This window comes from Sphaerodactylus townsendi, linkage group LG03 (genome assembly GCF_021028975.2).
Source record: "Sphaerodactylus townsendi isolate TG3544 linkage group LG03, MPM_Stown_v2.3, whole genome shotgun sequence".
NCBI classification, from domain to species: domain Eukaryota; kingdom Metazoa; phylum Chordata; class Lepidosauria; order Squamata; family Sphaerodactylidae; genus Sphaerodactylus; species Sphaerodactylus townsendi.
The window spans coordinates 7145685-7169853 of NC_059427.1; the positions used below are offsets into that span (position 1 = coordinate 7145685).

The 24169-nt window shown below is 47.2% G+C and overlaps 2 protein-coding genes across 10 annotated transcripts in view; both read left to right on the forward strand.

Annotated features, from left to right (window-relative positions):
• LOC125428526 (zinc finger protein 420-like) overlaps positions 1-24169 on the forward strand; it is an 815993-nt gene that overhangs the window by 476002 nt on the left and 315822 nt on the right. The gene's annotated exons all lie outside the window — the stretch shown is intronic.
• Positions 1271-23324, forward strand: LOC125429281 (zinc finger protein 252-like). The gene is made up of 8 exons (XM_048490244.1): positions 1271-1305; positions 4052-4714; positions 5976-6102; positions 9224-10515; positions 17059-17826; positions 19249-19375; positions 20509-20769; positions 21628-23324. Exons 2-8 carry the CDS (start codon positions 4232-4234, stop codon positions 22776-22778), a joined length of 4209 nt encoding a protein of 1402 aa, XP_048346201.1. The 5' UTR covers positions 1271-1305; positions 4052-4231; the 3' UTR covers positions 22779-23324.

Below are 24169 nucleotides of genomic sequence, written 5' to 3' on the forward strand. Positions count from 1 at the left end.
CACTATCAAACCAGCTGTCAGCCTACTCTTCTCCACTGGATCATAAACCCGGACAACCCACCTCTTGAACAGGATGTTCTTCCGCGGCTTCCACAGAATTCGCGGACAGCTCCTCGAAGCCGTGTGGTAGATTGCCCACTCCAAGCTGCTACCGCGCATCTCCCTGAAGAGGTTAGGACTGGCCAGATACCGAAATAGTGGCCATCCCCACTTTCGCATCTCCACGAACTAGCGCCGCCGCATCGGCGTGTTGTCTTGGCGCCTCAATGCTGGTGCTAGGGCTGTCCAGCGATCCTTCTGGAGCGTTCCTCTGCTCATCGCGAGGAAGTTCTTGAGCCATTCCTCATCGTTCCATGATGACCACACGCAGTTATACCTCACCAGTCCCTGCACTACGGTCGCGGGTACACCCAGAAGCGGCGCGCTGAAGCGGCGGCGCTAAAACAACCTAACGAGACCAGCGCCCTAAGCCGTTTCACTGACCGGCGAAAGTGCAGAAGCCTGCGGCAAACTATCATGCATCGTCCGGCGTGCGCGTATGAAGGCTTGTCGCGGGTAGACACGAATGCGACCGTCAGTGGCACAGAAGCGTACTGATCCAGAAGAAGCAGCTCTGTCTCCTCTGTGTCGAGGAGAGCATTCGCGACCTGATGGCTTTTCCATCAGATATTATGCCCTACAAAGCAGTTCTGTAGCAAAAGCGAGGTACAATCTAGTGAGGGCAAATCCTACTAATCCAGGTAGCAGTACCTCGACTCCTTGTGCCGAGAACTACGAAGTCTACGATATGAAATAAGCGGCGATTTGTGATCACGTCTCAGTCAGCGAGATGTATCGAGCTACTTGGCTGACAATCAGGGTTTCATCTCCACCGACGCCATCCTCACGCGGATGACGCGAACAACGCCCTCCACACCCAGATTGGCAGCATAAAGAGCGTTTAGCCCACCCCGGATCATTGGGATAGCAGCTGCAAAGCCAATCAGGATGCGTCGTTTGCACCGCATTCCTGTGAGATGCAAAACCTGCGGGGACTCGTAAGCTAAGGGAAGTATCGCGTGACTACAGGGCCATGTGCAAATGCCATCGAAATTTACGTGAAACCCCATTAAAGAGCAAAGGGAATCAATGCGGTTCGCTTTTATTCTGGAACAAAAAGTGTGTGCGAAAACGCCCTGTGGGAGTTGAGTCACCCACATAATGTCTGTTTCCAGTAGATGGCAGCCAAGGGAAATCTTTGGGGCTCTGTGGCGCCATTTAATTATAGACAGCCGAAAGGAAAGGGGAGAACAGCTGCAGGAGAAGGTGAGTTGTGAGAAGCGGGGAGGATTTGGGCAACAGACAAAGAGGTTCAGGGCCAGAGAGGCCCCACAGCTCAGCAGCCAGAGCCTATGCATTATACAGAGAAGGTCCCATGTTCAGTTTTGGACATCTTTGGTCTTTATAAAGGGTGTCAAGCAGAAGGGCTGAGAGAGAATTCCCTGTCAGAAACCATACTAGACAAAGGGGCTGATCTAGCCCTCTATGAAACAGCTTGAGGTGACCAGCTTTGGATGGGGAAACACCTGGAGATTTGGTGGGGTAGAGCCAGAGGAGGGTGGCTTTGGAGAAGATTCTCAGCAGGGCACAATGCCATAGAGTTCACCCCCCTAAAACAGCCATTGCCTCCTGGGAAACTAATCTCTGTAAGCTGGAGATGAATTGTAAATCCAGGGGATCCCCAGGTCCCACTTATGAAGGGTCTGGCGAGGGACATCAGTTGGGTATCATGCCACAGAATCCACATTCCAAAGCTGCCATTTTCTCCAGGGAAACTGATCTCTATTATGTGGAGATCAATATAGCTGGAGATCTCCAGGCCCCACCTGGAGACTGGCAACCCTAAAACAGCTTCTTATGGGTTTCCGTAGGTAGAACTACTGGCATGTGTGTGTATTTGGTTGGTGTTGGTGTTTGAATAATCTAGGGCAGTGGTGGCGAACCTTTGGCACTCCAGATGTTATGGACTACAATTCCTAACATCCCCTGCCAGCATGGCCAATTGGCCATGCTGGAAGGGGCTGATGGGAATTGTAGTCCATAACATCTGGAGTGCCAAAGGTTCGCCATCACGGATCTAGGGTCTTTTCTGTGCTCAGTATTTTCTCACCCAAAATGAGCATCTTTTCTGCAGCCAGTAAGGAGAGGCAGAGCTGTTCTGTGTTATCTTCATTGGAATGGTAGCGTGTTCTGTGAGCCTCTCTGCCAAACTTCCTTGTTTTTTGCCGGCCAATGATTTCACCCCACAAGACGCAACATGCCCATATTTATGCCATACAGCTGTAGCTGCTCATTGGCTGCTTTGAAGAGCATGCCCAGATGGCTGGCTTAAAACAAAAATGGCAGCTATTAGCCCACTGTGTGCCATGCTAGTCTGAAAATAGAATAGAGGTACACTAGGTGCCCCCCCCACGAGTTGTCTGATATGTCCCACATGCCCCCCAATCAAAATTGATACAACATGCTCCACCCACACAAGCTGGTTGCCAGTCTCCAGGTCGTAACCCAAAGTGTCTCACGCTCCTGAAAGTGACATAGCCACATACCCATCATCATGTGCGGTCTACATATATGACATGGCCACACAAAGCGAAAATTTGACCTGGTTAGGCTTCTTGCTCTCCAGGCAGAAAAACCCCAAAGCCCCCTTTTAAAAATAATGCACACGTGTCAATGTGCCTTCCATTCTCTGTCCCTAACCGCTGAAAGGGCATGTCTGTGCTTGTTTAGGTTTATTGAAACATTTCTACCTTGCAGGGTCGGCACATAATTTTTCATGTGTGCTTTAAAAAAAAGAAAAGCTGGCACAGTCTCATTCAGGGAATGCTTGCAGATGTGTGAGGTTAGCCGCATGTAGCAAAATGATTTTAATTCACCCAAATGGGCTATTTTTCACAATGAGGCTTCTGTGGCCATTTTGTCCTATTTACGTGGGGGGCACAGCCAGTGGTGGGATCCAAAAATTTTAGTAACAGGTTCCCATGGTGCTGGGATTCAAACTGTGGCATAGCGCCAATGGGGCTGGGAGGGGCACGACAGGGGCTTGGCTGGGCATTCGAGGGGCATTCTGGGCGAGGGGCTGTGGCAGGGCGCTGGCCACTAGCTGGTCCTTAGTGAGGAAATGAATGGGCCTGGGCATGAGCTGCCGCGGTGCACCTCCTGCTAGACTGCTTCAAGTTCTGTCTTTACTGCTGAGGAGGAGGCGTAACTAAGGCAAAAATCACGTGGCAAAATCACCAATTAGTAACCCCCTCTCGGCACACACAAATAATTAGTAACCTACTCTCGGGAACCTGTGAGAACCTGCTGGATCCCACCTCTGGGCACAGCATAACTGAAGGGCACGAGGTGTTGTGGTTTCAATCTTCCCCATACACAGAGCGGTCATTAGCTGGCAAAAAACAAGGAAGTTTGGCAGAGAGGCTCACAGAACACGCTCCCCCGCCCTTTTCAAACGCTTCCAGCAGCGTGGTCTTTTAAGCAAAGCTGTGCTCCTGCCATTAGTGGCAGATGGGATCCTGAACTAGACCGAACCAAGTGGTTGGATCCAGCAGGACTCTTCTTATGTTCTTATGACGCTTTCAGTTGGAGAGGCTGAGAATTGAACCTGGGACTTTTTATATGCCAAGCAGATGCTCTGTCATGGGCCCTCCCCTCGGGCTCCATAATTGTTCTATTTACTGCAGTATCAGTCAAGTCCCATTCCTGTGCAAACCAGAGTTGTCAACGCCCTGGTGGGACGCTGATATCTCCTGGACTTACAGCTGATCTTCAGATATGGGAGTTCTCTAGGGAGAACTCTAGGGAGGCCCGCAAGTACAGCTCATCTTCATACTACACAAATCAGTTCACTTGGAGAAAATGGCTGCTTTGGAGGGTGGACTCTATGGCATTGTACCTCACTGAGGTCCATCCTTTCATTCCCCACTCTTTGGTAGACCAAGGGACAGCATCTGAATTGACATTCAAATCTCTATACCTTCCCTACTTTCAATCTTAGTTTCCCCCACAGGAAGGAGCCGCCACTCAAAAGAAACATCTCCTGGAAATGCTTGTGAGTACACATTCTTGGCATTGCTAGTAAGGGATGTTGCAAGGCAAGCTGAGGCACCCTTTTGAGGGCATATACAGAAAACGATTTGGATTTTAGAGTCTCCACGAGGGAGAGGCAAGACCAGTCCAAGTAGGTGAGATGCCTGCAGAGAAGGAGGTAACTGCACCCTTGGGAGACCAATTTTGGGCTGCTCTGGACCACCAGCAGCTCCCCGAGATGGTTGAGAAAACATCAGGAGGGAAGGGTGTGAACCAGGCAGGAAATCCCACTTCTGTTGTAGGAGATGTTGGCAATCTGGACACTGGAGAGACAGTGGTCAGAGACGCCGTTCCTCCAGGGGCTGCTGTTGAAATGGAGATGCAACGCTTGCGATTCCGGTGGTTCTGCTTCCATGAGGCCGAAGGACCACAGAGGGCTCACACCCAACTCCGTTACCTCTGCCATGCATGGCTGAAACCACAGAGACGCACCAAGGAGGAGATCCTGGACCTGTTGATCTTGGAGCAGTTCCTGGCTGTCCTCCCAGGGGAAATGCAGAGCTGGGTCAGGGAATGTGGACCAGAAAACTGTGCCCAAGCTGTGGCTGCTGCAGAGGATTTCATGATGGTTCTAGAACAACAGGTGAGAACATGGAGCAAGGCCTGTGGGTGGAGAGGCGCCACAGTTCAGTGGTGGAGTTTATGGTTTACAGATGTAAGGTCTCCCAGTCTATCCTTCCAGAGATCTCCAGTTGAAGTATCACAGGGAGCAGATGTCAGGAAATACCTTCCTCTGCTTTTTTTTCTCTTGAGATCCACCTCCAGTCAGAGTAGATAACAAGGAATGAGGTTGACAAAAGCTTTACTTCAGACAAGGCAGCTTAGATAAGTTTATTGTTGTAACTACACGGTCATAAGCATAAATGTTTTCTTCTTTTTCCCTTTCCCCTTCCTTCTCCATTTCCCCTCCCCCCTCTATTCCCCCTTAGTTTCCCCCTTCCCTCCTCCCAAATGATATGTAGGTCTGTCTATGGAGCGTTTGAGAATGTCCCACCCTTTGGATTGATTTAAATGGTGCCGAGATGTGGCTGGATTTTACTGTTGCTCATTTTAATGCTTGTTATGTGGATTGTTGTGGTCTGCCCTGAGCTCAAATGGAGAAGGGCAGCCTAGAAGTCAAAACAAACAAGTAAACAAATAAGCAGCAGTATAAGCATAGAGCATCATCATATAATCTGTGATGCAGTGCCATTGTCTCCAGTAATGGAACAAAGATTTATTTATGTTATTTCCAAAGTCTCTCCTGCCTTTCTTAACAACTAACTAACTAACTAACTAACTAACTAACTAACTAACTAACTAACTAACTAACTAACTAACTAACTAACTAACTAACTAACTAACTAACAAGATTGCAACCCTCCAGGTGTGCCTGGAGATCTCTCAGAATTATAATTGCTCTCCAGACAACAGAAATCAGTTATTTTGGAGGAAATGGCTGCTTTGGAAAATGGGCTCTATGGCTGCCTTATTAAGATCTTTCTCTACTAAGGACTCCCTCATTCCAGGATCCACCCCCAAAATCTGCAGGAAGTTCACCACCAAAGTTGGCACCTCTAACTTGAACCCAGTTCCAGCTTCAAAAGCAAACTCTGCTCTTGTTACAGTTCAGAGCCTGTGGCTGAAGAAGCACAAATACTGCATTTTGGCCAGGTGAGGTGTACAATCAGTTCCCCTAGGTGGCGCTGAGTCCTTCCTGTTTGTGGCATTGAGTCCAGCACTGACTGGCTATGCAGCAATGCTGTCAGCAATCCCCTTCCCTCCTCCTCTCCAAGGCAGTTTTACAACATATTTTTTTAAAATCTATTCGTTTTCTTTTGAAGTGGGATATTTTCATTTTTCAGGGGCCAGTAACCTTCGAGGAGGTAGCTGTGCGCTTCACTGAGGAGGAGTGGGCCTTGCTGGATCCAGTCCAAAGGGCTTTACACAGGGAAGTCATGCGGGAGAATTATGCAAACATTTCATCACTGGGTAAGAACTTCCTTTCCTCTTAATATGGGCATAAAGTGCTGCCAAGTCGCAGTCGCCCCATAGGGTTTTCAAGGCAAGATAAGAACAGAGGTTGTTTCCCATTGCCTATCTCTGCATAGCAACCCTGGACTTCTTTGATGGGCTCCCCTCCAAGTACTAACCAGGGCCAACCCTGTTTAGCTGCTGAGGCCTCACAAGGGGCTGTTGTACATGTTTGGTTACTGAGAGTCAAGCGAATGTTACTTTCAGGTCAGATTCTCAATTGTGCAGGCTTCCTCCCTCTTCAGATCTCACCACAACACAGATCAGAGAAGTCCCACAGTTTTCAGGAACAGGAAAAGTGTGATGTTTTCCCTGTCTGTGTGGTGAAAATGGAGCACACAACGTGTGTTTTGCTCCACTCAGCTTTTGCACTCCGACACCCCTTCCCCTGCATATTCAGGAGCAGTTCCTCTGGCACGGGCCTCCTTTGTTTTAATTCTGAGTCTTTAAAAAAATAAGATTGAAATGGTAGTCTAAAAAAAAGCAAAGAAAGGGAATGCTAAACAACTTCCAGACATGGAAACAAGGGGCCAGGGGAAATGACAGCTTGACTCAGGAGAAGCAGTGGAGCACCTCCACATGTGAAAATGAGGAAGCACGAGGAGAGCCCACAGGAAAGCAGAGAACCATGCAGCAGAAGGTGAGTGCACAAGGGGTGAGTGCACAAGGGGCCAAAATCAGGCTGACCTGGTCCATCTCCTAGGGCTAATCAAATCTCTCAATTTTTTTTCTTTTTCGTCTAAAGCAGCAAAGAAGTGACCTTTGTTTCAGAACACAGCAGAAGTGTTGTAGGTTTAATCCTTTGACCCTACTCGGCTTTTCTGATCTTATTTTTATTTATTTCCTTCACTTATACTCCACTTTTCTCCTCAGAGGGGATCCAGAGTGATTAACATTGTTAACTAGGGGGCATCCATTGAAAATGCTGGGGGGAAGAATTAGGACTAATAAAAGGAAACACTTCTTCACGCAACGTGTGATTGGTGTTTGGAATATGCTGCCACAGGAGGTGGTGATGGCCACTAACCTGGATAGTTTTAAAAAGGGCTTGGACAGATTTATGGAGGAGAAGTCGATCTATGGCTACCAATCTTGATCCTCTTTGATTTGAGATTGCAAATGCCTTAACAGTCCAGGTGCTCGGAAGCAGCAGCAGCAGCAGAAGGCCATTGCTTTCACATCCTGCATGTGAGCTCCCAAAGGCACCTGGTGGTCCACTGCAAGTAGCAGAGTGCTGGACTAGATGGACTCTGGTCTGATCCAGCAGGCTAGTTCTTATGTTCTTATCGTTCTCCTTCCCTCCATTTTATCCTCTAATCTGGAGAACTGGGTTTGGTTCCCCATTCATATGAGCAGTGGACTGTTGTTTCCCCACTTCAACATTCCTGCTGGGTGACCTTGAGCTAATCAGAATTCGTTCAGAACTCTCTCAGCCCCACCTACCTCACAAGGTGTCTGTTGAGGCGAGCGGAAGGCCCACCCCACTAATGAACAGGCGCTGAGAATCAGCACCCCCCCCCTTGCTTTGGGGGAAAAAACTGGGGGAGAAACCTTGATTTTTAGAAAGGAGGGAGAAACCTAGGACAGAAAAGCGGCGTGCCCACCCTAACAAACAAGGGAATTCCTGCCCTCCCCCGCCCCCCCCATGTGTGAGGAGTTTGCAGAGGGGAGGAAATGGCGATTCTCTCGCACGGCAAGGAGTTTGCAGGGGGGGAAGCAAGGATTTCAGATAGGGGGCAAGGGTGCCGATTCTCAGCACCTGCCCGCGTTCTGTGTGGAACAGACTGCAGTGCCTAAGCGGTGCTTATGGGAAACCCCGGGCTTGTGGGGAACCATTTGGGTCTTCCCGCACGGGCCCTGACTCAAGCAAAGGAAAGAGCCGGGCAGGAGTGAGGAACTACAAGTAGGGTGAGAAGCCCCGCAGCAGGTACGCTCCCCAGATAAGCCATGGAGCATTTAGAAAGTGCAAAATCAGCCTTGGAAGACTTGTGGAGTGTTGAGGATAAATTGGTTTTATGTTATTCAATACTAGGTTACTCCTAGCCAATAGGTGCAAAGTAGCACCTGTCCTATTTGTTTATATTATGGTGGATCAACCTCTAGGTGGTAGCTGGAGATCTCCCACTATGACAACTGATCTCCAGGTGACAGATCAGTTCACCTGGAGAAAATGGCTGCTTTGGTAGGTGGGTAGATTCAAAGGGTATATTTTGTGCCACTATATTTATTTATTCAATTTGGTCACCACCCTTCCCTGGAAGGCCAAGGGTGATTTACAGTAATGAATAAAACAGTACATAAAACGGCAATAAATATAATAAACCACAAATACAAAATTATCATTTAAATCTAAAATACATCAAAAAGAACTCTCAGTGGTTCTCATACTAATACACGGGCCCCATATTATTCAATGTAATCTAATGGTACCCCAGCAGAAAGGGAGGGAGGGAGGAGCCTATTTTGATGTCTCACAGTCGCTGCCTCAACCATATATGCCCAGTGGAACAGCTCTGTTTTACAGGTCCTGCAGAACTGTGTAAAATCCCGCAGGGCTCCGGTCTCCCCAGAAAGAGCATTCCACCAGGCAGGAACCGGGGCTGAAAAAGCCCTGGCCCTGGTTGAGGCCAGCTGGACTTCCCCTGGGCCAGGGATCACCAAAGGATTTTCACTGGCTGATTGCAGTGACCTTCAAAGGACATATTTAGCTCACTGGGCGCCTCCTTCTCAAGGCTCCACCCCACAATCTCTAGTAATTTCCCAATCCGAGTTGGTAACTCCATGGCTTCAACCAATCATACTAAGTGCATCCTTTTATACATCCCAATATTTGTTTCTGGTTTATTCCTAGCAAGGGTTGCTAATCTCCAAAAAGGGCCTTGAGATCTCTTGGCATTACAACTAATTTCTAGATTACAGAGTCCAGTTCCCCTAGAGAAGAAATAGCAGCTTTGTATGGTGGTACTCTATGGCATCATATCCCAAATCTCCAGGAATTGCCCCAAATCTCCAGGAATTACCCAACTCCAAGTCTAGACCTCCAATCATTTTGAATTATTTATTTCTTTTTCCATTCCAGCAGTTTATGGGGAAGCAACCATGATGGACACAAAACAGGGAAGTCCTGAGCAAGACCAACCGGTTGGGTCTTCCCAAAGAAGGATGGCAGACATCTTCCAGAAGGAGGCAAAAACTTCCCAGAATCTGTTCACTCCAATAAAGCAGCAAAGAAATCACTCAAGAGATAGCCCAAAGAAGCAGCCAAAAAGCTACCCAAGGAAAAGAATGAGCAAGTCCATTCTTGGTGAGACTAACAAGGCCACCAATGAAACCCTCCTAGATCACAAAGGAGAGACATGCCCTATGGAAGACAAAAGTTTCAGAGAAGGCTCAGCTCCTCCTAGACACAGAAGGGTCTATAATCAGGATACACCCTTCCAATGTGCTGAATGTGGAAAACGCTTGAGTCGCAAGGACCACCTTATGAGACATCAGCGGCTCCATAAAGAAGAGAAACCACACAAGTGCTCATACTGTGGGAAGGCCTTCAGTCAGAGCTCACGCCTCGTTGAGCATGGAAGAACCCACACTGGGGAGAAACCATACGAGTGCATGCAGTGCAGGAAACATTTCCGCACGTGCATAGGTCTCGTTCATCACAAAAGGGTCCATACCAGAGAGAATATCTACAAATGTTCATACTGTGGAAAGGGCTTCGCTCAGAATTCGCTCTTGGCCCTGCATGAGAGAAACCATGCAGAAGGGAGACCGTTTGACTGCACCATCTGTGGGAAGAATTTCAGCAGTAATTCAGAGATTATGAGGCACGAAAGGAAGCACACAGGGGAGAAACCATACAAGTGCTCTTTTTGTGGGAAAACCTTTACTCAGAGCTCCCACTGCATTGCACATGAGAGATCCCACACAGGAGACAACCCCTATAAATGCTCTGTCTGTGGGAAACGCTTCAGTTGTAATTCACACCTTATCATCCATGAGCGCATCCATACCGGGGAAAGACCTTTTAAGTGTTCAACCTGTGGGAAGTGCTTCGGTTCAAAGTCACATCTTATTGTTCATGAAAGAATCCACACTGGGGAAAAACCTTACGAATGTCCAACGTGCGGGAAGTGCTTCACTTGCAAGTCATATCTAATTTTACATGGAAAAACTCATTCTGGGGAGAAACCACACAAGTGCTCTGTCTGTGGGAAGAGCTTTGCCCGCAATGCAGACCTTGTCATACATCATAGGACGCACACTGGAGAAAAACCATACCACTGTTCTGCCTGTGGCAAAGGTTTCCATCGTCAAAAGCACCTGTTGAAACATGAAAAAAATCACATGGAAATGTTCACCTTGATCATCAAATAATTTGTATGGAATCTAATAGCCCACAGTCTGAAAGACGGTTTTCTTCACAAACTCTGTTTACAACATAATTTGGGGGGCGGGGGAGGGGGAGGGTGTCAATCCATTGATGGAACAATCCATTCTTTGCATTAATCTGGTTCCAGGTTCCATTTTTGACAGAGACAGGATCTCAAAGAGCTGAGGTGGGGAAAAGTCGTGTCTTGAGATCTTGCAGGCATGGCGTCACTCTAGAGCAAAGCTGACCAGGGGACAAAGCTTCTTCCTGAGTTTAAAGTTTCCCCACCTCCTGCCCGTGTAAGGGCAGCCACCTCTCACCATGACCAAACAATGATTTTTTTGTACCCAGCTCACAAAATACCTCCCACTCCCATCAAAACATACATGGCTCTCTCCCACCAACTCTTTTCCTACTTCCTAATCTCAACAACCCTATATGAGGTAGGTTGATTAGCCTAAGAAACAACCTTAAGCCAGATTGCAAGTGGGTATTAAGCATGTAAATCTCTCACAAATCACTCCTCAGCAAAACATTTACTAAACAAATGTCAAAGACTATCATCTCACAAATGAAACACCTCTAGAGGGATTCACCCATCAAACAGCTTCACTCTCAATGAATTGTTTAAAACCAGGGGAAAGCTCTAGATTCTTCTTTTAAATCCAACTCTAAAGGGAGAATCTAGGGTCCCTGGTTAAAACAGCACTGAAAGTGATGCTGTTTGGGGTGATTCTCCTGCACTCCTGAAACAGCATCACTTTTGAGGGTTTGAGATTCAAGATGAAAACAAATAGCAGATTCAGATGAATTCAAGGTAATTTATGGGCACATCTCGACAAAAATTGTCCGGACATGTCCTGCCCAACATGAACAGAAAATGTGAATGCAAAGTATTTGGGTTTGGGGGGGGTATTTTAGAAGTTTTTTTCATTCCTGCAGGAAATGCATTTTTAAACTAAGCGGCACCATTGATATTCAGGGGCATCATCCAGAGACTGCCCTGATTAGCATACCACCCTGAGTTTGATGATGTTTGGATTAGGGGGGGCAGCAAAGTTATGGACACCCAAATGGAATGCCCTCATCCCCATTGTTTTCAATGAAACTTAACCTGAGATGGGGCTACTCCATTTGAGGGACCATAACTTGTCCCCCTGAACATAACTCGACCAAACTTGGGTAGCATCATAAGAATAGTTACCAGATGATGTTCTGAAAAATTCCAGTGTCACTAGCTTTGTAACATTAATCCCTTTCCAGGCATCTCTTAAGAAATTTCTGTCTTCTAGATTTCTGAGTTTTGCAGTGACTTTTTTGTTCCATTGTAGCTAATGAGGAATTCCTGAGGGCATTCTGCACATTATTTTGAAGATAGGGCTAGCCAGATACTTCTGCTGCGGCCCAAGAGGCCCTTGAGCAATAGTATCCAAGCTTGAAGTGAGCTTTGCTTCTGGAGTGGGGGGGGGGGGGGGGAAGCTGAGAGAGTTCTGAGAGAACCTCAGCCCACAGGCTTTCATATGCAGTGAGCAGGGGAAACAAAATAAGTCTTTTGAGGACACATAAATTGAACCCCCCAGAAGCAAAGGTCTCCAAACCTGGATGCGCGCTATTACCAGGAGGTCTCCTGGAGCCACCCTGAAAGTCTGGTGCCTCTATCTTCCAAAATGTGCAGACTACCCACATGACTTTCATGAAATTCCCATTGGCTGGCAATGGTTAAAGTCACTGCAAAACAAAGAATCTTGGACAAATTTCTTGGGGTGCCTGGGAAGGGTGTATTTTTAGATTGAGATTGTACCCCCAAATTTCGGCATCATCTGTTAACTATATCTGAGATTCCACCCAAGTTTGGTGAAGAGAATTCAGGGGACTGTGTTATGGTCCCTCAAATGGAAGTAGCCCCCATCTCAGGCATAGCTCCCATTGAAAACAATGGGATGGAGGTCACCCTTTGGGGGGGTCCATAACTTGCTTTGCCCCTCGATCCAAACTATCACCAAATTTGGAGTGGTATCATCAAGGACAGTCTCTGGATGGTACCTCTGAAATTCTGCGCCATAGCCTTAACTGAATTGCCGCCTCCTGCAGGCACTCAGAAACGTGAAAAACACTCTTAAACATTTAAAAAGCACAAAACTATCTAGTATCGTTATGCCCCCCCACGTGACCAAATGGGGGGCGCCCGGGGACATAGGGTACCCCCTGTCCCTAGGCAGGAACGCCACTGCTTGGCAGACAATTCTAGGGACCCATGAAGCTTTAATGGCTATACCACAAAAACTGCCCTGATGTGAATGTTAACAGTACACACAGATGTTTATGACACGGCTCCTTAATCTTTTTCTGCCTGCAGATACCTCTGGAATTCTGATACATGGACATATCCAAACTGCTGTTGACTTCCTAAAAGACTTTAGGATAGAAACTGAAATAAACAAATAGGATTTAGGGAGGTTGCTGGGGATATAATTTTGTCACAATTTACTGCTTAATGAAGTGTGGGAGGGCAAAGAAATAAATAGTAACTTCTCTGAGAACATTTACCTAGTATTCATGTGGGTGGGGAGAAAGGTTGCTAACCTCCAGATGGGGCCCGGAGATCCCCCAAGGATGACAACTGATCTCCAGACTACCGAGACCAGTTCCTCTGGAGAAAACAGTTGCTTTGGAAGGTAGACTCCATGGTATTATAACACCTGCCTTCTTCAGTTTCCACCTCCAAATCTCCAGGAATGTCCAAACCCTCGTGGGGAAACAGTGCATTTAATTACCAAACACATCATGTGCTCAGATTGGAAGAAGGAGGATGGTGAAGGAAACCCCTAGAATTCATTCTTCCTAACTGTACAAGAGTGGCATTTCAACTTCCAAATTTTCCATATTGCCAGTTCATTTCACATTAGACCTAAAGGGGATGGAATCAACACCACACATTCAACATACATTGTAACTCTTCCTTTTGATTGGTTTGTCAGTGTAAATAAATTGGCAAGTCCTATAATGTCATGGCCTTTCCTGTAAGACTGTGTAAGATGATATCAGTGAATGCCAAATTAACGCCTCGCATTTTATTGTGAGTTACTGGGCGACTTAAAAGCAGGGCTGTTTTTATACAGGTATTTTGCTCCATCTTGGGTTTAGGACAGCAGAGCTATTTTGGGGAGCAGCCACATGATGAAACCTGTCATTCAATTTCTATGTTTTCCCTAGCTTCCCCCCCCCCCCCGATTTGGTACAATCTTTTTGGAATGTTTGCAGTCTACACCTTTCCTCTGAAAGCTCCACAATGAAAAGAGCTAGAGACTTACTCAAAAGGGGGAGGGGGAGAACACATGAACTACTAGTACATAATTAAAACACTACAGCAATTAACAATCACTGATTTTTTAAATGAATAAGCCCACCAAACTATCCAATAAAGAGGGGGATGGTGGTTGCAGGAAATGGCAAAATAGAAAGCAAGGAAAACTACTTCATGGAGACTCCAATTTAGCCTTGAAGGTTCCGCAAAGAACTGCCTCCATGTGAAAGCAGCTCGAGATAAAAGCATTACTTGGAAATCTATGCAGGTAATCCTAAGAACCATCAGGCTAACCTGATCTCGTCAAATCTTGGAAGGTAAGCAGTGTGAGTGCCAGTTAGCAGTTGCATTGGAAATCATCCACTGTTGCTACGTAGAGATGGGCAATGGAAACCATCTCTGCTCATCCATTACCTTAAAAACTCCACGGGGTCACTGTGAATCGTCTGTGACTTAACCAGCACTTTATTTCACACTTCCATTGGAGATAATGCAAAGCTGTGAATTACATTTTGACAGTATTTTGTGTTTCTTGCCTGATTGTTTTGACAAAGGGTAATGACAAGCCTCTGAGAAAGCCTTCTGATTGGCTGTGGAGAGGGCTTATATCATATAAGACAAAGCGAGGGGACAGATGGAGGCAAACGCCGCCTCCTCCAGCCCGCATTATTTTATGATGATGATGATGTATTCATCTATGCACTCATTTCTATGTGGGCGCATTAATTAGCCGCTCCAAGAAAGCGAAATGGCCCCCCCCCCCCCCGCCCATTGAAAAGGATATCAGAGGGGTGGGATTCTGTCCTGTTTCTCTCTATGGTAAATCGTCCCCTCTTCCTGTGTTGTCTCCTCCCCCGGAAAGTATATTTGTGTGTGATTTTTTCTTCTTCTCAATGTAGTGCAATCTCTGGGGAGAAACGTGGATCCGGGGTGTTTGGGTGAGTTGAAGGGCGGGGTGCGTGCGTGCGTGCGTGCGCGCGTGCATGTGTTTTTGTTGCATTGCAGTTCGCCAGGCAGCAATTCAACAGGGAGTCTTCCCAAGCTCTCCGCCTCTGGCTTCTGGGAAACTGAATCGGGTTGGTTTTGCAGCCTGGTTCTTTAGGTGGGGGCTTAGATGCCTTTTTTTTCACGGGGGCTTTGAGGGGTTTGCAAGCGGCGCCCTGCCCAAGTCAAGTCAAAATGGGGAGAAAATCCCCTCCCCTTTCACTTAAAGCAAAACGGTTCTCCGATCAGGAGGGCAGGAAGATGATTCACAATCATGCATGGGATCGAGAGTCTTTTTTCCCCCCTTTTCATCCCGCTGGGTTGATTCGAGGCAAACAAAAGAATTCATGTTCTCTCCAAAGGGTGTGGAACTCACCACCACAAGATGTATTAGGTTAGAAGGTTGAAGAGCTGGTGGTTAGGGCACTGGACTAGGACTTGGGAGAACTGGGTTTGAATCCCTGCTTTGCCTTAAGTGCCATTGGGCCAGTCACATACTTTTAGTGCAACCTACCTAATAGGGTTGTTGTAAAGATAATATGGATGAGAGGAGTAGTTTGAAAGGTTCTTTTGGTCCCTGTTGATTTAGAAATGTGGGGTGTTTAAGTAAATTAAAAATTAGATGGTGATCAGAGTATTGGCAGCTGTTAGCCCTGAAAGCAAAGTGGAACTTCCATGTTCAGGGACAGCAGTCCTTTCCCTGGTGGTCTTCTTGACTGCCTGCTGTCGGCAACAGGCTACTGGGCAGGGATATTTGGTTTGGTCTTGGAGGGCTCCTCTGAGGCTCATTTAGCTGACCTACCAACACATCTGAGAAAAAGGGAGGCAAGAGAGAAATATAGGTAAAATGGAGATGAGATGACGACAGGCTGCCTCCTAACCTGACCAAGTGAAAACTTCATTTGCCTCATGGCCTCTCACTCAGCCAGTTTCTCCTGGAGCTCTTCACAGTTGGCCAAAGTTTTCACCATCCTGAATAATTTTGGGTCACCTGCAAACTTGGCCACTTCACTGCTCACCCATGGTTTCAGATCATTAATGAACATATCTTTATTTATATGTCTATTTATAGCCTGCCTCTCTCACTGGGATTCAAGGCAGTTTACACAGAGTGAGTCGATATGCCTGAAAGAAGGAGACATTCAATAAACAGTGCATAGAATTAGGTTCATAGAACCGGCCAGATGTCTAAAAACAGAACTGAAGCAAAACCTAAATCTTAACATGACACATTAATGGCCCAATCCAGACAGAGAGAGCAAAGTAACTGGTGTCTCTCCATTGTGAGAATTGTACATTTATTCCTACTCATTGTTTCCTGTCATTTAAGCAATTTTTGATCCATAGCAGAACCCACCCACTTATCCCTTGACTGCTAAGCTTACTCAGGAGTCCCTGATCTTTGTCAAAAGCCTTTTGAAAATGTATATCTACTGAATCACCATTATCAACATACTTGTTCACTTTCTCAAAAAACGCCGAAACATCGATTATGCAAGACTTAGAAACCTTGGTGACTTTTCCTCAGCAATTGGCTCACGCAATTATCCAAACGAAATAACTCTGTGCCCTGTGATTCTCCACAAGTTGCTGATCTGCACATGTGCTCTGGCTTGCGGAAAGTCACCAAGAACTGCGACTCATGCAGAGATACAATGGGCAGCTTTATCTCATTAATGTACCAGGCTGCTAGAAGGGCAACCACACTCATTTCCTAGTTGAGGAAATCAGAATTGGATTTTTTTCTGAAGGAAAAAGGTATATTGCACATGTTATTTTCCCCCACAGCTTCTGTTTTAGTCTGGCCAACAAGAGACAATCCTGTCAGTTCAGGAGAGGCCTCTTCCCCTAAGGAGGGCTCCCAAAGCTTCCTAAAAAATAAAGAATTATCGATCTATCTAGCCAGTATTATCACCTGTGGCTATCAGGAACCCTCCAGGACCTGAAATCCTTTCAAAACAAAACAGAATGGAAACTGGAGGAGGTGGAGATTGAACCCAGGACCTTCTGTGTTCCAAGTCTAAACTTTGGGTCCCCTTCTCAGATAGGGTGCCCCAAGTCTCAGATAGGGTGCCCCAATGTAACTCTTGGTGTTACATTTAATCTGGGTTGGCAGGTCAGATGTGCTGATTGTGTTATTCCCTCCTCTTCTACTTCTCTCAGGGAAAAATCCCCTCATGCTGTCCCAGACTGCTACAGCTTCACTCGCATCTTTTTAATTGTGCGTCTCTGATCTCAAAAGAGACCGTCCCTTTGAGGGAATAGCCAAAAGGAAGTAGCCAGCATGAAAATGGAGCAGCAAGACCCAACACAGCGAATACAAGGGGAGGGGCTAGAGGGTACTGGGAAAGATCTCCATGTCGCCCAGGTTGGAAGTACCGGAGAAGGCCTGCACAAAATCCCAGGAGCACAACCGGTGAAACAGGAGCCCTGTGAGGGCTTACTTCAGCACTGGGAGGCACAGTGGCAGGAGTTCCTGAAGTCAGTGGAGTCCCCTCAGTCACACTGGGCCATCCCACAGATGCTGGAGGAGCCTACAACACCATGGGGCAACCCAAAGGCCTTTCTGGCCACCTTTGAGCAAGTGGCCGAAGCTTGCCAGTGGCCTAAGGAAGAATGGGCAATCCGGCTCCTGCCTGCTCTCTGCGGGGAAGCTGAGCAGGCCTTTAGCCGGCTGAAGGTCAGAGACAGAGAGGATTATGGGAAGGTAAAGACAGCCATCTTGAAAGGGGATGCCCTGAAGAGGGAGAAGCAGCGCCAACACTTCCGGCGTTTCCGCTACCAGGAGGCCGAGGGACCAAGAGGGACATGGCTCCAGCTCCGGGAGCTTTGCCACGGATGGCTGAAAGTTGAGAGGCACACCAAGGAGGAAATCCTGGAGATGTTGATCCTGGAGCAGTTCCTGAGTGTCCTCCCAGCAGAGATCCAGAGCTGGGTACGGGAATGTGGTCCAGAGACCTGCTTCCAAGCGGTGGTTTTGGCTGAGGATTTCCTGCAGAGAGACGCAGAGAGAATGGAAAAACAGGTAATGGGGGCTTTACACAAGATCCTGAGAAGGCCACTGTAAGGGGAGGGGGTGAAGTCTTTCTTCATCCCTGTGGAGGGGCCGCCTAGTAATGACCTATAAGTAGCACCTCCCCCAGTGGTGGGATTCAGCCGGTTCGGACAAACCAGCTGTTAAACCCCTCGCTCCACCTCCCCTGGGAGAGGTAGTAAAGGGGCCACACCACTTCCAGGCCGGCGTGCTGCAGGATAGACAGCTGGCTGGTGCTGGGCTTCGTGGTGCTGGGGGCAGTGGCAGCACTGGGCCTCTTTGCCTGCGGCTTCCTGCTGTCGCAGGTGGAGCTGGGTAAGTGCAGCGCCTGCCTCCCGGAGCCAACAGTCAGGGCCGGTCCTGGCTGCTGTGGCGCTTCAAGCAGGGCATGCTGGTCCTGATCAACGCAATGCTCTTCAATTTTGCATGCCTGCCCTGGGGCCCTGGCCTGCCGTTGCTGATGCCACTCTTCCACGGCCACTTGCCGGTGTTGCGGCGCCTGTCTGGGGTGGTCTTCATGGGCAATGACATGTGGAACGGGCTCTTTCCCAGCACCTTCACCCAGGCCAGCAGGTCTGCCCCAAAGGCCATGCAGCTGGCCCAGAGCCGCGCTGTCCAATTGGTGGCCCAGCCCCCCCAGAAGGCACATCCAGGTAAGTGGGAAGCGGGGGGTGCACACGGTGGGGGCGAACCAGTGTTTAATGGATTAGAATCCCACCACTGGTCTCCCCTATGCAATTTCACCCTAGTTCACTGTCAACCAGGTCTCTCCCACTTCAGTGGGCATCCTCCTGCCCCCCACTGACTCTTCCTTCCACATCAGGGAAATTTCTCCCCCATGGGAAATTCCTGAAGATTTGAGGGTGGAGCCGGTGGAGGTCGGGGTTTGGGGAGAGAAGTTACCTCAATAGGGTGAAATGCAATTGAGTCCACCATCCAAAGCAGCCATTTTCTCCAGAGTAACTGATTTGTATACTCAGGAGATCAGTTATAATTCCAGGAAATATCTAGGCCCTATGGAGTTTCGCAATTCCTCTGCCACTGATGTCGTATAGCAGTAGAAAAATGAGGGGCTGCAATCACTGGTATTACTAGGGTCACAATGACATCACTTCTGGAGCGGCTGGGAATGACATCATCACAGTGCCTGGGATTCTAGCCAAAAACTACAACTAAACTGAGGTTAAAACAGTAGAGATTTTGCCAAATCCTAGAGCACCCATGGCACTATGGTGTCACTTTCAGTCACCCCAGAAGTTACATCATCGTGGCCCCAGCAACCTCACTACCCCATTGGAAAGGCCCCACCAGTGTGGGTGAATCTTTATCTGCAACAGGGCCTTGGGAGCTACTTAGTGTCCATCCCCCTAGCCACATCCCTCATCCTTAAAATTGTTTCTCTCCTCTATTTAGGTACTGACTCTGCTTGCGGAAGCAGCTGTGAGTTTCTCCGAGGCGGGCCAGGCTCCAGGTCATTCCGGGCAGAAGCAGCTGTGCTTAGATACCAAGAAGGAAGATGAGGAGGAAACCAGCTCGCTTGGTAAGGATTACTTAGGCCTAAAATCTCAGATCATCTTTGGTAATGCAACATTAGACGCCTTTGGCCATCCTGTATCCATCTGAGCAGGTGGTCACAGGAAACAGACAGATACTGAATTAATGAATGGAACCGGCACAGAAAGACAGGCATCAAGTTAGTGTTCCAGACTGATGACTTGTGAAGGTTAGAAAGCAACACATCCCAATCCTCCATGTGGGGCTCAGCTAGAATCACCCCTTCCCTACTTCCCACACTGTGCAGGGCTTGGAAAATGGAGGGGGCGGGGGGAAGAATGCCAGGACTTCTCCTCATGAAGCCTACTAGGTGACCTTGTGTCATGATCTGCCCAGTTCTGGCCCAATCCTGCCATGTCTTCCAGGTGGGATGTGGGATTCTTTCTCAATAGACTGCGTCCTCCCTCCCTGGGACTATCTGTTCTTTGTCTCTTCGTTTCCAGGCGAGGCCTAATATGCTCGTTAGATACCTGTTGTTTTTTGCACTTCAAAGCACTGGGGAATGTGGGTTGTTTTGGCCTAAGTGAAGCCCATACTGTCTCTTTCCCATGAGATTGGAGGGGTGCCATTCCCCCCATGGGAACTAGTACTGAGGGAGTGGTGTTATGTGACATGGAATGGTGTGAGGCATAATGGAAGATGTTTGGGTGCTTAATTTTAATTCTGAAAATAGAAGTCTAAATGCCTTTTCCTGATGCTGTTTTCAATAAATGAATACAAAGCCCTGTCATTGAACAGTCTAGGGATACGACATGTTGGGCCTGTCCTATTTCTCTCAGAACTCTCAGCCACCTGGAGGCAGGCAATGGCAAACCATCTCTTGCCTTGAAAACCTTATGGAGTTGCTATAAATTAGCTGTGACTTCATGGCGTACACACAAACACATTATTAATGAAAGGTGTGTGGGGAGAAATTTATCAAGTGCCTCACCCAGTTCAAAACAGTTTTTAAGTCTTTGTTATTTCCTTTCCTTCATGGGACTGTTAGGTTCTGGAACCTTCTGTACCTTTCCTCATTGAACCATTTCTCATTTCACCCACCTTGTTTGTAACATAATGTGTTTTCAGCCTTAAGTGTTGGTTCTTCTTTGACACAGGTGTGTGTTTTCTTTATCACAGCTGTGAAAGGTTACCTAAACATAAGTGCTGAGCAAAAATATAATTTGGATGGCTCGGAGCCAGGGAGACCCTATGGGACATCTGTGGGAAGAGCAGAGGAGAATATCTCTCCCTATGGCAAGCAGGACAACTTCCCTGAGAAGTGGCACAGACGAGAGTTCCAGGAAACACATCCAGAGAAGAGAATACATCAATCAGATCCTTGTATGGAAAGGCACAGGGTGGTCGGTGAATCCACTGTTCAGCAAAAAATTCACCACGGTAAGAGAAGAAACAGTTAGACAGTGCTGATGGGGGAAATCTTCTGTCAAAACTCTGGGAGAACTTCTCTCAGGGCACTGTGCATGATAGGTGCTTTACCCTGGGAGTTGGTATAAAAGAGGAGAGAGATCTTGTCTGTGGTTCCCCATTGTCTCATCATTTAGCAGAGATTTTTGATTTCCATGCATTGTTAGTTAATACTCTAACTGCCTGGTTAGTGACCAAGGTATCTGAAAGACTGTCTCCTCCCATATGTTCCTGCCTGCAAATTAAGATCACAGGGAGAGGCCCTCCTGACTGCTCCACCAATCAAATATGCTGTTTTGGTGGGTTCATGAGAGAGGACCTTTTCAGTAGCAGCCCCACTGTCATGGAACAACCCCTTACTCTCTCACTTCCTGTATTTCGGAAGCAGTTGGTTTTATTTAGGATCACATTTGATTCAGTTACTAGCAGTTCTAAATTGTAATTTTGTTTTTGATGTATTTTATATTATGTATGTTATCTATATTAGAAACTGTCCTGAACTTCATAAGGAAGAAAAGCTAATAAATGTTTAAACTAATTTTAAAAATGTATACAACAGTTTTAAAAATGTATACAACAGGAGATACTATAAATAGAAATCTGGGGAAAACATACAGTATTTAGTTAGTTATGATTTTGATTAGGGCACTAAGATGCTGTTTGTGAAACAAATTCACATTAAAAAAATTTTACATCCTAGTTTGTAATTGTCAAAATGGACATAACTTCTGAGTGGACAGTATAAACTCTAATGAACCAAAACATTTGATTCAGTATAAGGCATCTTCATGTGTCCCTTATGAGGTTCGGTTCTCTTCTCCCTCCCAACAGAGTACAGGCAGATGAGAACATTTGAAGAGAATAATGCTCAGCAAGAAAGCCTGGAGCAAATAAGCTGGTACGAGATGTATCCGGGGAGTTCAGGAGATGTTTCCCTCCTCCGTCGGGAAAGAGCCCAGAAGGCACCATACCAGTGCACGGAGTGTGGAAAAAGCCTCAGCCGTAAAGACAATCTGACAAGACACCAGCAGATGCACGCCGGGAAAAAAAAGCCCCACCAATGCTCTTCCTGCTTGAAAACCTTTCGGGACAAGTCCCACCTTATCCGGCATGAGAGAATCCACACAGGGGAGAAGCCCTTTAGTTGTTCCGTTTGCGGAAAAAACTTCAGCTGCAACTCATACCTCATCGTCCATGAAAGGATCCACACAGGAGAGAAGCCATACAAGTGCGCTGTGTGCGGGAAGAGTTTTAGCTGCAACTCCTACCTCCTCCGGCATAAGAGAATGCACACAGGGGACAGGCCGTACAAATGCCCCATCTGTGGGAAGAGGTTCACGTGCAATTCCAACTTGATTTTGCACAAAAGGACCCACACTGGAGAGAGGCCGTACAAGTGTTCCGCTTGCTCCAAGACCTTCCGCCAGAGGTCCCACCTGATATTCCATGAGAGGATCCACACCAAAGAGAAGCCGTTCAAGTGCTCAGCCTGTGGGAAGAGCTTCAGCCGCAATGCCCAGCTGATTCAGCACAAGCGGAGCCACACAGGTGAGAAGCACTATCAGTGCCCCATCTGCGGGAAGAAGTTCAGTTGCATGTCGTACTTGATTCAGCATGAACGGATTCATGGGCGGGACAAGCCATATAAATGCTTAGATTGCGGGAAAACGTTTCGGCGGAGCGCAGAACTGTCTTCACACCAAAGGACCCACACAGGGGAGAAACCATATCAGTGCTTTGAATGCGGGAAGACTTTCAGCTGGAGTGCAGGCCTGACCTCCCACCAGAGAACCCACACCGGGGAAAAACCATACCGTTGCTCGACGTGTGGGAAGAGCTTCAGTCGGAAACGGCTCCTGATTGTGCACAACCGCTTGCACCTGGGGGAAAAGCTGTTTCAGTGTTCAACGTGCGGGGAAAGCTTCAGTCTGAATTTGCATCTTATTAGACATGAAAAAACCCATGTGGTGGAAACAGTATGAACAGGCACCTTATCCAACTTGAAGAAACCCTAGTTGATTAATCACATGAGTTTATTAACTGAAGCACCATCTGTTTAGTGGTGGTGCTAAGTGCCGTCAAGTTGCAGGTGACTTGTGGCAACCACGTGGGATTTTAAAGGCAAAAGACATTTGGAGTTGGTGGTCTGATGGGAGACCTCGGTGGTCTTCCATCTAAATACTGTCCAGGGTCAACTCTGCTTAGCTTCCGAGAACTAAAGAGTCTGGCCCATCCAGGTCAGCATCCATTTACAGGAGGACACAAAAAAGCATTAGCTTTCCTTGTCTCTCACTCATTGCCACAGTGCCTCTGGAAGAGGCATTCCTCAAACATGCAAGAAAGACGAGGAATGCCTTTTCTAAAATGGTATCTGCCAGCCACCGGGCTTGTAAATTTGTTCATAAAACTGACTTTCTGGAGTGTTTTTTTAATTGTTAAAAAATCTGCTGACTAGGGGTGCTTAATCACTTGCAAAGCAAAAGTTTTTTTTAATCTAATAAAAAAGGCAGGATTGATGTGTTGGAAAAGAAACTTGATTCTTCTGAGCCTGTCATCCATAAAAATCACTGCCAGTTTTACTGGCTTCCATCTGCTCTTCCTCTTCTACTAACACACACATGCTCACAGCAAATGCTGATTTCCTTGTCATTTTTCATCCCCTTCCCAATTCATCAGGTGGACTGGGCGACTTGTTTGTGCAAAGCACTGTTTCTACACTCAGTGGCCCTAACATTGTGCCTGTGGGTGCAGTGGAATCCACTGACATCTTTTCTGCTGCCAGCACCTGTTATTAGAAAGTAGATGGCAGTAGCTGTGTCTTTTGCCCACCAGGGCTTCTGATTGTCCAGTGGAGATGTTATTGCCCATACAGACTTTTTAAAATGTTGCTTTGGCAGTTGCTGCCACCATAGCACAAGGATCTTCACTGTGTGACTGAAGGTGAGGTGGAGCAACCATTTTGTAGCTGCCTCCTGCTCTGGTAGCAGCCATTTTATGGCAGCCATTTTGTGGCTATGCCCACCATGCTGTGTTAGAATTCCAAACCAGCCCTCAGAGTCAAAAAGATTGGAGACCCCTGAGTTATGCATCAAAATAATCTCACAACACTTGGTTTTATGAAACAAAAATTATTTTATGTTCATTTTTATACTGCAAAATTATGGCAGACACAGGCCAATCAGGACTGCAACTTCCTTGTGCTTCGTTCTACCAGAATTTGATGCTCCAGCGTTTGATCTGGAAGAGAAAGTGGTATGCATCACAGCAACTTCATATGAGTGCTTTCCAGAACAGGGTGACTCCAACTTTTATGGACATTGCCCCACCGTTGAAGGGAGGCCCCTTTCCCTTTTTAAAAAAAATTGTGGCTTGT

Coding starts and splice junctions, on each gene's coding strand:
- LOC125429281 (XM_048490244.1), top strand. CDS start 4,232: ATGCCTGCAGAGAAGGAGGTAACTGCACCCTTGGGAGACCAATTTTGG. Junction 6,103..9,223: donor TGCAAACATTTCATCACTGG/GTAAGAACTTCC, acceptor TTTCCATTCCAG/CAGTTTATGGGGAAGCAACC. Junction 17,827..19,248: donor CAGAGAGAATGGAAAAACAG/GTAATGGGGGCT, acceptor TCCTCTATTTAG/GTACTGACTCTGCTTGCGGA.